The 17,973-nt window shown below is 42.3% G+C and overlaps 1 protein-coding gene across 1 annotated transcript in view; it reads right to left on the bottom strand.

The window, feature by feature from the left end:
* The window catches only part of LOC138298467 (low-density lipoprotein receptor-related protein 2-like), a 1,267,625-nt gene that overhangs the window by 466,083 nt on the left and 783,569 nt on the right, over positions 1-17,973 (bottom strand). Inside the window, exon 24 of the mRNA XM_069236878.1 lies at positions 7,165-7,348. Coding sequence (XP_069092979.1) covers positions 7,165-7,348 — 184 coding nt within the window. The remainder of the gene's footprint in view (positions 1-7,164; positions 7,349-17,973) is intronic.

Below are 17,973 nucleotides of genomic sequence, written 5' to 3'. Positions count from 1 at the left end.
TGGCAAGTCAGAACTCTCAGAAAAGCCCAGGCACTGGTAGATGAAGTCTTTGATATCCGAGAGACTTTTTATTTTATAGGAGGCAAGCTCAGTTCAAGCTCTTGGAGAACCTTGGAAAGCAGGATGTAGAAAGCAAAGTCCAGTATTTTCACTCCCAAGACAGAAGCAGCAGGCCATCAAAAAGCAACAGGCAGTGTGAGCATCTCCTACAGTATCCAGCTTCTTCCTGGCAGAATGTCCCAGTCCAGAAGTGTTTTAACTTTGTGGGGTTAGAGGTCCAGTACTTATACCAATTTCAGCCTTTGAAGTAGGCAAACTTCAACTAAGTCTTTGCAGTGCACAAGACCCTGCCTTTCCTGTCTTGCCCTCCTATGTTCCAGGGGGTTGGAGAGTGCTTTGTGTAAGGACAGCCACAGCCCTACCCAGCTTCAAGTGTAGTTTCTCCCACCACTCTAGCTCAGGAAGACCCATCAGGATATGTAGGGCACACCTCAGCTCCCTTTGTGTGACTGTCTAGAGTGAATTCATAAACAGCCCAACTGTCATCCTGACTCATACATGTATTCCACAGACAGGCAGAGGCACAGGATGGTTAAGCAAGAAAATGCCCACTATCTAAAAGTGACATTTACAAACTCACCATTCAAAAAACACTTCACCAAAAGATGTAATTTTGAATTGTGAGTTCAGAGACCCCAAACTTCATATCTTAAAAGATATTTCAAGACAATCCCCATGTAAACTCCCATAAGAGAGTCCATGCAATAGTGAAAAACACATGTAGCTGTATTTCACTATCAGGACAGGTATGTACACTGCACCTTGCCCATGGCACTGCCTTAGGGGTGACTTACATTTAGTAAAAGGGAAGGTTTGGGCCTGGCAAGTGGGTACACTTGCCAGGTCAAAATGTCAGTTTAAAACTGCACACAGAGACAATGCAGTGCCAGGCCTGAGACATGTTTACAGGGCTACTCTTGTGGGTGGCACAATCAGTGCTGCAGACCCATTAGTATCATTTGACTCACAGGCCCTGGGCCTAGTAAATCAAATATGTCTATCATTGATAAACCAATCACCAATACAATTTAGACAGAAAGCACTTGCACGTTAGCACTGGTCAGCAGTGGTAAAGTGCCCAGAGACCTAAAGCCACCAAAAACAAAATTCAGCAGAGGATCAAAACAGGAGATCAGAAGCAAAATGACAGGGGAAACCAAGCCAAGAGCCAACAGGTCTAACAGGATGTTGCTATTTATTTCGTACAACATGAGACATGCTCAGAAATGCAGTTAGATTCTTTCATTCCCTTTAAACTATGGGTTCAAAACCTTCTGCTAAAATGAAATAGAAGAATCTGAAATAAAATAGAAAGTGTGAAGTTCTTGAAAGCTGGAGTCCTTGCAATTGTGAAAAACACATTTAGCTGTATTTCACTATCCGTTCTTGAAAGCGGTCTCCACAAATATAGCTGCTCACCGTGTAGGCTGAACTGTTTTCCATAATGTAGTAAATTGACCAGAGAAGACCTTTTTAGCACCTGTTAGAGCTGGCATACTTTGTGTGTTTTCCTTCAACCTCCTGTTTTTGCTGACCTTAAGACTCCACACACTTACCATTGCTAACCAGTGCTAAAGTGCTTGTGCTCACTCCTTAAAACATATTGACATGGCTTATATTCAATTGACATTTAATATTCTTGTAAGACCCTAGTTAAGTGGCACTTCCGGTGCCCAGGACCTGTACATTTTAAGCTATCAGTGGGCCTGCAGCACTGATTATGCAACTCATTTAAGTAACCCTTTATACAGGTCTCAGGCCTGCAACTGCAGAGCTTGAGTGCAGAATGAAACTGTCATGTTGACCTTGCAAAGTAAAGCTTTTGCCAGGTCCAAACCTTACTTTTTTTTATTTTTAATACATACAAGTCACCCCTAAGGTAGGCCCTACACAACCCCAAGGGACGCATGCAGTGTTTTTAAAAAGCTTGACATGTACTTAACTTTTACAGGTACTGGTAGAGAAAATCTCTTAAATTTGTTTTTTTTTTGTTTTTTTACTACTGCAAGGCCCACCTCTCCCATAGAATGGCACTGGAATCATCTAATTACAATTTAGACGTGTAATTTACAAATGGAAAGAGAAAGCCCCTTCATGTTTGGTGTCTCTGGAATCACTATTGAAAATTGTAACTAGGGTGAAGTCAGACTTTAAATTACAATTCTGATAATGCTACTTTAAGAAAGTTGATATTTTCTTGCCTTAGCCATTTTGTGTTTGCAGCAAGTCTCTGAGACACATGACTGTGTAGCTGACAATTGGGCTTTGTGCATTCCTCTAAGACAGCCACACACAATAGGGAGCTTAGGTGTGACTGGAGGAGCTATCACCGACAGGATGGGACAGAGGAGCTGGATGCAGCCCCGCTTACACTTGAATAGGCTATGGCTTGTCTCCACAAATGGATGCATTCCCCCTGTAGTTAATCTGGAACATGGGCCAGAAAGAGCAAATACCCTTTGCATTACAGAACCACGCTGTACATTTGCAACACGTAAAGATGCATTTGTGGTTCGGACCAACACATTCCTTTACCACGCAATTGTTACAACTTACCTTAAGGAAAGCACTGTTGGACTGATGTTGGACTCCAATCCAACACTTTCCCTACTGTTGCGCAGACTGGAGTTGGAATAGTAAATTATGCTAAACCAAATCCAGCATTCCCCCTTAGGCAAGTCGTAACAACTTGCGTGGCAAAGGAATGAGCTGTAAAGATGCATTTGTGATTCGGACCTCATTGTTAAAGCATGCATGATAAATGCCTGAGTGGTTCTGACATACAACTGTTCAAAATATATGCCTCCTGAAGCCTCTCACCACTTCAAAGGCCCAACTGGGCATATATACTGGCTCTCAGACACCACCACTTCAGTACACGTATGGACCTGTTGATACTCTGCCATGAAAGACTGCTGTGCTTCCACAAGTACTGCAATGCTGCTGGACTGCTGCTCTGGAGGAACTACTACCCTGCTGTACTTACCTGCTGCCCTCTTGCCTGGGTGAGAAGGACTGGACCTGAACCTCTGCTGCTGCATGAATTGAACCTGTCGCACAGACCCACAACACCACTGTGGCCCATCAGAACTGCCACGACAGCAGCCTCCACATCGCAGCCTTGCAGCTCTTTGAAACAGATGCATTGTCCCAATGACACACCGCATCCTCGATGAGGTACTTCGCATTGCAGCCTTATGGCTTCTTAACACCAGAGCATTGTTTCTGCTGCATGAGGCACCTTTTTAGTGCAGATCCTTAATGCTCGCAAGTCAGGATTTGAGGTAATTTGTTCAGCTGGATCCCTGTAGACTGTTCACAGTCCATCGCAGTTGGCCTAAACTTGTGACTTTGTTCCTTTCTGGAGCGACCAGATCGCCACAGTTGGTGCTTTGTGCTTTTTGACACTATTTTCACTGAAATCTTTAAACATAATTATCTCCGGCTCTACTAATTGAAGTTTTGGTCTTGTTTTATTTATTGGAATAAGTTCTATTTTTCTAAATTGGTGTGGGATCTTTATGTGGCGTTTTCACTATATTATTGTTTGAGGTATACTTACACATCACCTCCAAGTTAAGCCTGACCGCTCCATTCCAAGCGGACAGATGATGAGCACAGTTTAGTTTAGGGTTAGCTTGTGCCTTATCCGGACAAGGACTGTTGCTGCTGCTTGATCAAGACTCGCACTCAAGTCAACTTGTAGCCCAATTTCTTACAGCACATTAGTTTAATCTTGGAGGTTCCTTAATGCCTCCAAGTCCTGTTATACTTTGAAAATATATGATAAAATCAGTGGTCAAATCCTATAAAAAACGAAGTTTTCAGACCATAGTTAGAGAAACTTCACGCAGGCAAAGATCAAGATGGGCGGCACAGCACTAGGATCCACCTCGGTTAAAGGCGGCTCTGGCAAGGCTCTGTGAAATTGTAATCCTTCACTGACTAGTGCCAAAACGGACACTGTCCTTGGGCTTGGAATAGTAGGCAAGCTATTTGACAGAAAACGGACCTTGTTGTCCCAAACCACGTATGCACAACACCTCTGAAACTAAAAAGTGGATTATTTATTGATTGCTATCTCGATGCTATGCTAGTTCTTTCACAAAGTGAGTTTGGTAGCACTGCAAAATTCAATTGTTATAACTTACCTGTTTTCACCATTTATGAAATTCTTTGCATCCTTAATTTGTATCTTCTATTTTACAATTCAATATTGTGTACACTAGATAAGGTATTTTAAGATATATTTAAAATGCATATTTCATTTCTAATGATCCTTGAGTGTGGCTCACAGTCGCAGCTGGTGACTGGGCAAAGTGGTGAAGCAGGAGGAATAAAAACAAACAAAACAAATATTAAAAAAAAAGAAACTTACCTTAAGCTTACTGCCGCTCTCCCGCATTCCAGGCACACACTCCTAAGCCTGCCCTGCGCCAATCCGGACGCTGATCATAGCAGCGTTATGACTGGCTGGAGAGCCCTGGCTGGGTGCTCCAAAGCAGACTGGGAGCCTGGACCTGCTGTCTCCAACCCGGCAACACAATGCCAGGTTGGAAAGAGCCCTGTGTGCTTGGCCAGCCTGAGACGGCCAGCCAAACATACATAGGTACTGAGGGGAGTGCTATGTGTACTCCACACCATGGCTGTCATCCCCCATGGCTTGCCTCTTCAAAAATAAGACATTGCTTACTATCTTCTTGATTTTTAAAGGTTTGCAGCTGCTTCTGGCAGGGGGCGATGGTTCTCTGCCACAGCAGAGGAACCACCTCTGGGGGCTCATTAACAAAAAAAGGGTTTTGAGTTCCACTGCTGTCCCTGAACTTATATAAAGGAAACGCAACATTTCCAGAACACACTTCCTTCGCAGTATTAATCAGTGGGTTGTGCCTGGGCTATAGTCCAACTGAATTTCTAGTTTGTGTTGGGGCATTGAAGTCCTTGCACCGGGGGGGGGAGGGGGGTTAGAAACCAACCCATGAGGCTCTAGTGAAGGGGGCCCAGATCATGACAAGGGGAACTGCTAAGTATTTGTAATGTTTTAAAACAAAATAACTAGAAAAAGTCAAGCAGAACAGCTTGCTGTAAACCAGGGCAGGCATAATCTCAAGCCAACCACAATAAACAAAGGTAAGATACCTCCAGCAGATTGTTCCAGTCAAAGTTTTTACCTTCAGACTTGGTCCCCCAAATGCTTGAAAAGCTTCTTGTCAGTCCTGCAGGCCCTGTTTTGTCAGGGCAGGCTTCTAGGCACCAGATCTCCCTCTAACTAGGTCTCCTGCAGGGTCCTGTACTCTTTAATAAACTGGGCCCTCTTGAAGTCTGGAGTCAGTCTTTTTTCTGTCACTCTTTGAAGCACCCTTGTAGCCCTCCACTAAGACAAAAGTGGAAAATAAAGGTTAATCCCATCTAGGCCTAGTTTCAAATAATTTAGCCAGGTCAACAGAGTGAAAGCTTTCAGGTTTTATTTTACTAACCTCAAGATGCAGTGTGCCTTATTTTTATACATTAGTACACTCTGCCCTGTGGGCTTATAAGGCACAATTTAAGGATGACTCATGAATATGTAAACAAAATAGGCTATTTCTACAAGGCAATAGCAGTTGTCTGTGCCATGTGTCATTGCAGTTCATTCAAACTGCACCCTAACCAGAGCACAGAGGAGCTCCTGTCAGAAATAGGTTTGTCAAATAGCGGTGGTGTAAATACACAGCCGTCGACTTAGGGCATTTAAATATTGATGCCACACTTCAGGTATAATTTACAACTGATTTAACAGGGAAGTAAGCAGGCTTAAAAGACTGCCAACGCACAGCATATGTTTTAGAGGAGAAGCACAGGCACTTCTGTACTGCTTAGTATTCAGCAGTCGTAAAGCTCAGACTCCTAAAATCACATAAAATAGGGCCCATAAAAAGGTGAAAAATCTGGGGTGTCCAAGAAAAGGCAAGCTTGCTACAGTAACATTAGACTGTTACAGAAGGCTCTGAAGGATTTGAACGTGTGAACAGACGACTGGCACATGGTAATTAAGGACTTTCCTATCAACTGAGTATATAGGATGCATTTGTCTATAAAACAAAACCACTGACGATCCAGAGCCAAGGCACTAGTCTCTTAGGATGTAATACCCCACCATCCAGGAGGTTACTGAAATGGCCATGATTGTTGTGTATTCGGTCATATGATTCCTCCGACTATGTAAACCACTTTTCAAGGATTAGGATTTAAAATCTTTTCTTCCCGTCATCATCTCTCGTTTCGTTCAGCCGCATTAGATCTTGTTCTACATGAAATATTTGGTGATTAGATTTTATATCGGGGGTTGTTTACCATCACAAAGAAAAAGGTTCGAACTGAAAAAGGGGTTCAAATCAGATTATCAAGCTAAAATGTACAAATATTCATTGGACTAATAGTTGTTTACCAGCTTAGACTGAAGCTCTGGCCCTGGTCTCGGTTTCACCTAAAATGCAAACTGTTTTATTACAAAGCATAAAACAGGTGTGAGACTAGTTTGAGTGCTGACAGCAGAGTATGACTAAGTGCGTTGCGTCGAAAACTTTCTGGAACTTCATGACATCCCAGAACATTAAGAAAAGCATATGCTTTTAAGCATTTAAAGAGTTAGTACATCTCAATTCTAGCCATCATCAGAGTACAGAACAAACTAATGTGATACACAAGATTTTTGTCCAGCGGAATAAGGATTTGATTATTTAATTCCCTCCATTGAAAAGCATAGGATTTTTATTTTTTTGTCCCACACCAAAAGGAGCATGGCAATTGATACCACATCATCATGAATATTTGCATCTCAATTGTGGTCAGACATGAATGCCTTCAATGAAATCCTCAAGATGTGACAGCCGTAATGAGGTGGTGGAGTATTATGAGGTGGTAGGGTATTATAAGGTTTGGGGAGGGGGAGGGGGGGGGCAGACGAGTGACACCTACCATTGCTAGTTTACCAGGTGATTAAACACCTGTGCATTGTGTTAACAGTCCTTGAAAACGTGAACACTTGGTAGCAAAAGGAGACTGTAGATATTACGTTTGGAATTCACTGAGGTGCAACAAACTGGTACAGTCTCTTAGACTTACCCACTGAGCGGCTGCAGGACTAGTGACCGAGGCTGGTCGAGCTCCTCATCCAGGACCACTGTGTATTCAAGGACTCCCTTCCAGGTCGCATTCATCTGGGTAGCTAGTATCGCTCCTGCTGTGCCATCAGTCCAGTACAGATTTCTCCCAATCCAATCCACAGCTAGACAGTCCGATTTAATGCCTAAAATACAATTAAAAATCCCATTTGGAAACATGGATAGTTTTACATTTTTAGTCTTTGAAAGATAATTTAGTGCTTTTGAATTTCTGTGCAGCATTATATTTGGTGTAGTCATTAACATTTGAAAACTCCTGTTACATTAACAGAAAATCACATTCCTCGCTCAGATGGTACATTAGGCTACATTACCTCTCATATTCATTGTTCTAGCAGGGAGGCGATACGCTTCTGAAACCTGAAAAACAGATTAAATGACAAGCCCTCCCACCGAAGGAGGACAGAGGTAACAACCTCTGCTCCAAAACATTTAGCTTTTCCCCATTTTCTCTAAAGGCAGGCACATTACAAGCACTGACCTGCATGCAAGTGGGCCTGCTGAAATGTCAGTTTTCTTAGAGGTTGCAGATTTTCATTTAAGGCTTGCGTTGCTGAAGTAAGCAATTTTGCAGATGGTCCCATTCTGTAGATGCCTTGTACTGGTTTAGTGCTTGTGGCAGACAACCCATCCCTCCACGACAAGTTGCTTCATTCACAACATGTCTAGGCAGCTTTGCTGCTTAAGCCCATTATGCCTTTCTGGCTTGTCCAAAAGGTGAAGAGATTGGCTTTTGTCTTCAACGGGCAGGAAGCTCCGCGGACCTGGAAGATGGATTCCTTCAATAACATTAACAAGAAATGTTGATGGGCAGGATCAATCAGTTCAGTGCAGCAGTTGAGGTCCGGCAGCTCAATAGACATGATCCCTAAAGCAGATGGGTAAGTGTACCATGAGGAGTAACGCTTGCACACATTTTGTGATATTAGTTGTGTGCTTGTTTCAATATTTGTGTACAAATACTGCAGAGGGCAAGAACTTTTAAAGTCCCAGCAGTGGACTTAAACACAAGCACTCACAGAAGCAAGTTCGCTCTCCTCACAATGGCGCTAGTGACTGTCACAAGCATAAACGTAAGCACCAATGAAGGGGAAGCACTCTCCTGCGGCCAAGCAGGCTGCTGCTAGGCTCTCGTGATGGAGCCTCACTGTCCTCGTACCCTTATTCGTGCTTGACACCACTGGCTCCAATTAAACCAGGTAGTCTGCAACTGACGTCAGCACTTGCACCAGGCTTCTGGGAGGAACTGCTGAGCCAGATTGTTCAAGACAGTATCAGTAATCACGGACACGCTATTTCCTGCTCTTCCAGTTGATATCTGCTCCTGCCTAAAGGGGGCAATGAGGTCTCTGCAGTGGATGACGGCGTTTCGAGTTTTGGGATACATACAATAAATTTAACAATTATTCATGGTGGGGGTGTGGCTTGGCAAGATGGAACAACATGTTTTAGGAAGCTCTTCGTCGCCCCTGCAAAAATCATCATACATGGCATTATGTGCCATGTTTACCAGTGAAATAAGACTGACAATGGACAAAGAAATAGGATAGCACAAAATCTGAACAAATTCGAAATAGTGTCAGGGACAAAAGAATACCAATGAACTGATATCTGCACCCTCCCCTGTCATAGCTACTGAACCTAGTGCTGGCACCAAAAGGGGAGGCAGTGTGCAATACCAGAGGCAGGTAGTAAAAGGATGCACGCCTTCTTCCTCGCCACCCATAAAAAAATCATTGGAGGTGCAGAGCCTCATTGGGTGTCTGAGCAAGAGATAGTGGGCCCGCAAAGGCAGCTGCTGTTCGTGATCTGAAGAGGTGCTACAACCAGAAGGAAGTTACCCTGCAGCATCTTATCCGGGAACATCCTTGCAGACCAGGAGGGCGGCGGTGATGCATGGCACGGCTGTGCCCGCTCAGAGGAGCCCCGAAGCAAGGACAAACACTTTTAGAAAGTCCGGCGGTACTACACGGAGGAGATTCTTCGGGCCTGGAGGCATAGATTGAGCCTCTCAATATGCTGAAAGCTAGACACAACATGGCAAAGGCGAGAGGATCACTGAAAAGTTTTGCTTTGAGTCAGGAGGTGGTAGGGGGTGGCATGAGGCTGAAAGCTGCAGTGTAGCAGATGCCTGCTGCCCTCAAGAAAGTTTAAGAAATGTTGACTGCATAGAGAACAGTGTGCTGACCAAACCAAGAACTAGTGAACAGCTAGTGGCGTAACTGTAGCATTAAACTTTACCAAAATGAAACATGTACTGGCCTGTGTGAAAGCAACAGTGTGAAGAAAACTGCACATGAATGAGGGAGCCAAGAGTAACTGAGGTGTTCACTTGCTAGACAGCAGCGGCATCTACAAACCCAACATTAAAGTGACTTGCATATCCAATCCTTATGTCAGAATAACCATTTGGCCATTAAAAATCCACTGTCCCCTACAAAGAAAATTGTTTTTGAGCAGATATGCGCACACTTCTCAACTAGGAAAGTGAATTAATGTGTATAACTCTCTCATGTACTGCACTAAATTAAAACGTGAGTGGAGCTAGCCCGGCAAGCCTTTTTCCAGAGACCGACAAGTAGCGGTCATAGTACATTAAACAAGCATTGGCAAATCCAATAGGTCTTGCCTATGGGTAAGCTATTGTCTTTGGCAATCAGTAGGGATAGTGAACAGGAGGGCAGGTGAGGTTGGCCGATGTAGCAGAGATTGCAGGATCAAAGTATGACTTGTGCTTGCTCATGTGTGTCATTGAAAGTAACAGCACACCTGATTCTGCCAAGGTGTCTCCCAGTTGTGAAAATCATTCATTAGAAATGTGAAAGTGGGAGTGTGTGAAAGTGGGCAAATGTAAACTCACATCATTAATTAAAAACATAATGTACTCCAAGCTGCAGTGTATTAAGTGTACTGTTCTGTTATCCCATATCCCATTTATCACCCCCTCCCCACTTCCACATACACAAGATGAAGTATAAGCAGACATAAAACCACACATGAAGACAATACGTTTTCATGCACATGATGCATGGGTGAATTACAGGCCTGAAGACATGTACAGCTAAGAACTGAACAAAAATACAGGCAGCTTTTCTTTTCAGCTCTATCTCCTCCTGGTCGCCATCATGAGTGAGTTATCTTAGCCCTGGGAGATGTAATGTTGTCAAAGCAGAGGGCATATCTCTTTCTTTCCAAGTTCACACAGAGGTGGAATTCAAATGTGTGTGTGTGTGTTCAGTGCAGCAAACAAAACATTGCCTGAGTATGATATGCACTGTATTTAATGGGCTGAAAAGTGAATTTGTTGTTGGTCCGTAATTCTGCTTGACAGCCTTCAGATACTTATATATTTCCCATAAAGGCTTGAGTGCATAATCTGTCCTGAGCTGTGCTGTATTTCATTGGTTGATGCCTGATTTGCTTCAAACTATTTGCATGGTCTTTATGAGGAGCCATTTTAATAAGATAGGTATGCAGATATATGTCAAGTTTTCCAGAAGCGCGCAATGATGGGTATTTATTAGTTTAAGCATTCCCATTTTGGACTGGGTGAGGGTGGAAAGAAAAAAAACAGACTCGGGGAGTATGACAGTTCCTGAAAGTTGATGGGAGGCAAGCAGGTGACAGACAGGGTGGCTCAGCCTGTAACTGCTGCCGGACAGAGCTCGACTGTTAAAGATGCCCTGCACCTTCTGCAGGAGAGCATTGGGCTGTGCCCAAAAAAAATGCCCTTGGGGGAACAGCATCTGACATTTGATGTCTGTCTGAATGCTCAGCAAATGTGATGTGATAACAGGATTTACAGGTTTGTTTACAAAAATTTTGGGGAGCTCTGGAGCGAGGTAAAACAGGAATGATTGTGTGAATTGCTTTTCAACAAAAAAGAAAGTAGCTCCTAAAAACAGATGCTAAAATGGTGAACAGTGAATGGCTATAGTACTTAGTCCCTGATCTCAGGGATAGCTAAAAGAGAGGCATGATAAATGCATGCCATGGACAAACCAGGAGAAAGAATAGGAAAGGCAACATGGAGCCAGCAAATGAAAAGCAATGGGCGGGCTGGAAGACCACAAAGCATATGCAACATGTCTCATAAGCACTGTCTAGACGAGACCTAAATGTATGGTAACTGATGCTTTGTGCAATAGCGGCAGGCTGAGTTAGCATGGGGTGGGGACAAAAGCATGGCTTGAAATATTCTATAACTTTTTTGGTCTTTCACCTTTAGGTAACTATATCTCGCTCTCTCGCTCTATATATATATATATATATATATATATAAATAAATAACAGCTAAAATTAAATTCAAGTTAACTTAATCTCTACTGTACATGACGACATTAGTTAATGCAAAGCAGAGCTATGTGTGTGTAACCAGAGAGCCATAGAACTGAATCTTGGCTGGTGCAGTGGAGAACAGTGACTTGAGTATGTTTAGTGCTACGAGGTCACAGGCTGTGACAGAACGTACTGTGAATATACAAGTCAATATTTTAAACCTGCATTACATACAGTATATGCTACAAAATGCTCAAAAAGGTTAAAGATAAACAAGTGCTTACAAATATATATTTTGCAGTTACCAAGACTGTTCGTAGTTCAAATGTTTAACTGTCCTTTAAACGCACTCACTTCACAGCTCACCTGGTAATTCCCTTGCAATAGCTCTCAAAAAGAACAAATCTTATCAAGAAGCTTCAAGTGATTCCATCAATTGAAGCCAATTAGAGCCAATATCCGCTTCCAAGCACCCTTTTGCAGATTAACCAGTTGCACACATTAATATTTTTCAGACAAGCAGACAACCTTGCAAGAAGGCTTGTAAAGTTGTCTGCCCCTCACAGGAAAGTCCCTGCCTTTCACTTCTTCTGAAGCATTTTAACTGTCAAAATTAACCGACCCAGGACCGTTGTCTTTTTTTTTTTTAACAAAAAGTATGGGAACAGTTTTCTTTAAATTAAAAAAGTATAGGCATGTCATGCTCTTCAGATCCCACCTGTGTCCAGTAATGGTCCCTAGCAGACTACAGACAAATTAATGGCCTCTGAACACACATCTAAGCACCTCCTTCAACTCACCTGAATCACTCACAGCTTAGCTACGTCATGTCACACTGGTGCCAAGTTCCTGGCTGAGGGATTGATGGGGTGTGGTTGGTAGGGGTCGAAGGGGCTGGGCAAGGACTGAGTGCTAAAACTGCACCTGTAGCATGTCACAAAGCATTTAAATCACTTTAAAGTGACTCATTGAAGTTAAAAGAGAAGGGTGATACTGTCTCTAGGACCTTAATTCAGACAGCTTTGTGTGCCCCACTGAATATTGGCACTCTGAGCCGAAGACACCCATGTTAAGAGACTCTTTACTGAGAAAGTGCCTTCAATAATTTAATGGTACACTTTGCCTGGCGTAGGCTGAAAACATGTACTAACAACCTTCACCAACCTCCATTTCAGTGAATCGAACTGAATCTGCACCCCTTTATCCACAAGGATGCTGCACCTTTGCTCTAAAATAAATTAGCTATGCACTGCACAGATTCGCAAGACATTTTGTCAAACACAGGGGTGGCTCCTTCGTAATAGCGGAGGAGCGTTGTGTCCCCCTGCTCAGTCAGGCAGTGAAAAATAAAATAGTAATACAATTTTATTACCATTTTATTTATCACTGTCTCTGACACCCAAGGACTCTAGGGCAGGGCCAGGCCATAGCAGGGAGGAGGTGTTGCGTACCTAGGCTATATTAAAGCACAGCATGTTAAGCTCTAGTTCTGTCCTTCAGGTTCCCCTGGGAAGACATCCCCCATACCGGAGCAAAGGCCTGAAGTCTGCATAATCAGCTGTAACGAAGCAATCAGCATACAGGTGTGGTCATCTGGCTGGAATCTCCCTCTAATGTGTATGGGATAGGAAAGTGTTTTTGTAGCAAAACAGCTGATGTTCTGAGAAAGTGTCCCTACATAAGGATGTGTATGTTTCTATGAATACCAGAGACAAAGCGTTAACACGTTTACTGGCAACCTTTCTTACTACAGCCTTGAGAGAAGCACGGAGTAATCAAAACGTCTTCTTTAGGAACGCAGTGCAGGCCTAGGCAAAGAACAGCTAGATAGAGAGAAATAAAATAGGAACGCAAAAGTGGATATTGTTAAAATAATACACAAAGCTAAATAAAATATAGCTAGTGCCCAGCGGCAGGCCTAGTGTGCTAAAATAACGTGCATAGCGCTATAACTAAAATGGCTACACAACAGAGGAGTGATGGACACTAAATGATCATGTCTGTTTGGCCAGCTGTCTTAGGACGGCCAGACAGGCATGTGCACCTACAGTTCACCAATCCAGCCATGTTACACAGCCGGCTGGAGAAATGGCACAGGCTCCCTGTGCCTGAGTGAGAGTCAGACCACCCGACTCCGGCTAATCACATTACTTGCCTCATGTTTGGTATTGAGAGCTTGTGTTTGTGCCCCAGTGACTGACAGGAGCAGAGGATCACCCATCCGGCCCGTAGCAGGAGCAGCCGGTAAGTTTATTTTTTGTTTTTATTTTTACACCACCCACCCCCAACACATCCCCACACACCCCTCTCACCACCACTTTTGATTGCCAGCAGCACCACTGGTCAAACAGTCCAATATATAACCTCTACTCCTGGAGATTTTAAAGCTACTGAACCTTGGAAACACAATGGAAAAACAATGGAAAAACAAGCAGGTGGTTAGTAAAAAAATGGTACTGTCATAACTGGTCTTCAACAGAGCAATTCATGCAATATCAATCAGATCCACAGAACGAGGTAACAGACTGAGGCAATAATTTATACTTAAGGACCAGACTATTTTAAGTTCTGCTCTTAACCTAATTCAGATCTCGAGTCCACCACAGCAATCAAGATCTTACCTTCCTGTGTGAAACACTGCAATGTCAAGAGGCTAGCCTGCACCTTAAGACCCATAACCCTCTATACAGATCTAAAAGTTTTATTAGTGTGAGAAATTAGATGTAGTCAAAAAACACAAACTACTCAGCAACAGATGTCTGTTTCAAGGACACAGATGGTACAATCAAAGAAAAGCACGAAATCTGATGCATTATTCCAAGTACAAAACTTTTTCAAAGGTTCTCTGTTACAGATTTCAGATAAGCTATTTTTCAGAGCTACACAACATTTCAGACAAATGCCCTTGCCAACATCTTTACCAACTCTCGAGATTCTTGCCCAAGGCCTCCATCTTCTTTGCCGTTATCTATCCATATTTTATCTTTTGCAGCTAGAATACTGTGGTAAAAAAAAAAAAACATGGTCTACATTCCTGGCTAACTGCATGGATCCTTCACACAGCTGACCTAAAGTACTAGGCCAGTATGTTCTAACCAAATGACGTGGCACCCAGTAGCTTGAGCAAAAGTTTTTGGGGAATTTAGAGATACCCACCCACCGGGACAAAATGATCTATTTCATCGTACCCTTCAAATATGATGGAGAGATGGCCCAGTGAATATTTAAAAAAAAAAAAAAGTGGGTGAAAGGGAGAAGCTTAAGGTGTTTAAGATTTTTCTTCAACCTACTCTGGGATGGATAATTATATAGTAGGCCCAAAATCCCAGCTCCCCAGCTTGCAAACATGAGCTATTAAGCCTTATATAGCCTTCACATTGGAAGCAAGAGGTTTCTGCTAAAGATTGCTCCTTGCTTCTGATCTATGCACTGTGATCTCTGCAGTAGCAGGTGTGTAGGTTAGTCCATCCATGCATCCATAGTAGGGATGCTTGAAAAGGTCATTGCCCTTTTCAATTCATCATCCAATGAACAACAGTGCCCTGTGTATCAACTAGTTCCTGTGCAACCTCAAACGAAAATCCCTGTAGGACAGCTCAGGTTGATAGATTGCAAATTCCAATACGATATGAGTTTCTCTCGTTTCACTGAATTATTCAGGTGCCAAAAGCGAGGGATTGGCAAAGCCAATACACCTTGCCCATGCCACTGAGTTGCAAATCTATTGGCTTTACCAAAGCTTCGCTTTCCCAGATGGCTGTCGTCCATGCATGGTGGCCAACTTGGAAAGCTTTTCTTAACCTAAAGGAAAAGTACTGCAAGATGGCTGCTCTGCGTTTATATATCTGCAGCCATCCTGGAAAATCTTTACTTTTCCTTTAAGAGTAAACATTCTAAGATTACCTCTACGCATGTATGTAAACCCATGAGCATGCAGGAACACTTACTACCATCTTACATTATTTAAAAACATTCAAGTTGCCCATCCACTAATAAAGCAGCAGGCATTGGGGCACTTTTTTGTAGCTAGTTGGGCTAGAAAACAGGGGAGCAAGCAAAGAAAGATAAAGTAGTCCTTCATGCAATGCAAGGGCTTGTAGTCAGAAGTGAATGGACAACTCTCCCAATCAGAACATGGTGAGACCAAAATGCTCCTTGGATGGGACAAACAAATACAGGGAGAACAGTCATAGGATCAGGAGAAAAGAACAGACAAAAAGCCACAGACCATGAGCAAGGGGCAGACAACCCCATACTAAATCTTTATTTGAAACAATAGATGCACATACCTGAAGCCAGCTAAAACAGTGTGCAGGCCCATACCTTTTCATGATGCAACAAATGTGTTCACCGGAATGGACAGCAAACACCTACTGCTCACATGACAGAGCACCCCAAGCAATTACAAAACGTCAGTTGAATACAGTGCCAGGACTTTCAAATTTCTAAGGGCTTGCGATTTTGTTAGGTGGGGAGCTGAAGAACAGGGTAATTGTGATTACATAGTCTAAAACTAGTCAAGTGTGATTAACCTGGATATGAACCTCAGGGCCTGGTTAAATAGTAAGCAAGAAAAGTACATTGCATATCCTGCATTCAAAATGAAGAATACTTTCTAGAGACACAAATTAACTGCTTGTGGAAGTGGCAATTTAATTGCTGTGCATTTCGCCAACTTGAGAAGCTACGGTCAGTTCAGATAGTGAGCTGGCCTTTAGTCATTTCCAGTTTTTCCTCCAATTACACCTGGTAAGCAAGGAAATATATGTTTAGCATGACTTTGATAATCTCTGAGTTGAGGCATCTTAATTAGTAACTTATGTACAACAGCATCCATCAAGTCTATTTAGTTATTAAGATCCTCAGTTGTGCTTAAGGCAAGCATTACCCTGGGCTTTTTCAGTGTAAGCAGACCCTCAAAGAGAAAAGAGCAGCAATTTCTGTATTTTCTCACTGTGTCACACATACTCAAGACTTCAGTCAAAGAAGCCCCAAGACTCCATGACAAGTTGACAAGTCTGTAAAAAGCAAAACTACAAAGGTCTCGGATGAAAGAAGATCCAACATTACCACTTACACAAAGTACACCCAATCCAAAAACATTCCTAAGAAATTAAAATAAACATCAAACATAATGCCAGTCAAAGAACACAACTAAGGGCCATCTTGCTGCTAACAAGTCTTATTTGTCAGCTGACTCGTAAATATAGTGGAGGTGAAATGTAGAGCTACACTGGGTTTCTTACTCAGTCTGCTTGCAAATCTTAAGATGAAATTAAAAAAAAAAAAACTCAGACTGAGGATAGTCGTGCTTTGGCTGCATGTATTGTGAAGCATACATAAAGATATTTCCATTTATAGAGTCATGCATATGTTTGGATATTTGAATGAGTATATATGAAAAACATCCAAATGGACTGAACTCACGTTTTTCCACTATTAAACCTGGAAGACTGACCATTGGGTGTTGTGTGTTGATCAACGGTATTTAAAAATGATTTGATGAGGTGAGAATGAGTTGCAGCTTAGTTATATACTTTGACAGAACTTATTTTATTCACATTACTGTTTGCTTTATACCTGTAAATGCATTTTGGCAGGTTATGTTTTATTCACAATGTGAGTGCTATACATGTTCTAGCCAGTGTAATACTTGCCTCAAAACACTATTGGGGCATTTCTAATGGCTGGCATTAGGGTTGATGGCTCCTGGACTCCTGATCAGTAAGCCACTCAAGAACTGCTCCCCCTTGGGGTTTGCCTACAAAACCAGATCCACTTTCAAACGCACACACTCCCTTGTACCATCAACCAACTGGGTTAACCTTGTGCATAACCCTATCAATATCCATATAAATGTATTACAGTTAAAACTTAACACTTCAGTAACATTAAACACAAAACATACTAAAATACTCACAAAATAATTATACATTAATCATAAAAATATGCACATCACACTTTGTAAATTTGAATTGATTGTCAAAATTAATTGCTGGCAGATCTACATTTTTGTCAGCATGTTTTGGCTTAAAATGTTAGAACTTCCACCTTTTTCAGGACATGCATGGTCTTTCCATCAATAAAATTTCAAACAAATGGTCATACTTAATGCACAGTTGGTGATACAAGGGAGTGTGTAAGTTTGATAATGAATCTATTTTTTGTCATCAAGTACTAATGGGAGCGCATATATATATATATTTTTTTTTAGTTCTTTGACATTGTCTCCTTGGTTTCATGGGTTGCTCTCATTAGTAAAGCCAACCCTTACATCAGTGCAGCACTTTGGTGAGAGACCTTTTAAACACATGCCTGCAGGAGACATCAGCATTTTTGGAAGAACTGTCCAATGTAGACAAAGATGACAGCATGTATGGTAGATTGCTGCGTAAGGATGCTGGCGACTTTCAGGAATGTCAGAACAATACATTTGACAGTTTTGAGAGTCAGATAGTGTCAATTCAAGCCT

This window comes from Pleurodeles waltl, chromosome 1_2 (genome assembly GCF_031143425.1).
Source record: "Pleurodeles waltl isolate 20211129_DDA chromosome 1_2, aPleWal1.hap1.20221129, whole genome shotgun sequence".
NCBI lineage: Eukaryota > Metazoa > Chordata > Amphibia > Caudata > Salamandridae > Pleurodeles > Pleurodeles waltl.
Note: the sequence above shows the minus strand (reverse complement) of the source record. Positions and strands in the feature narration are given on the sequence as shown.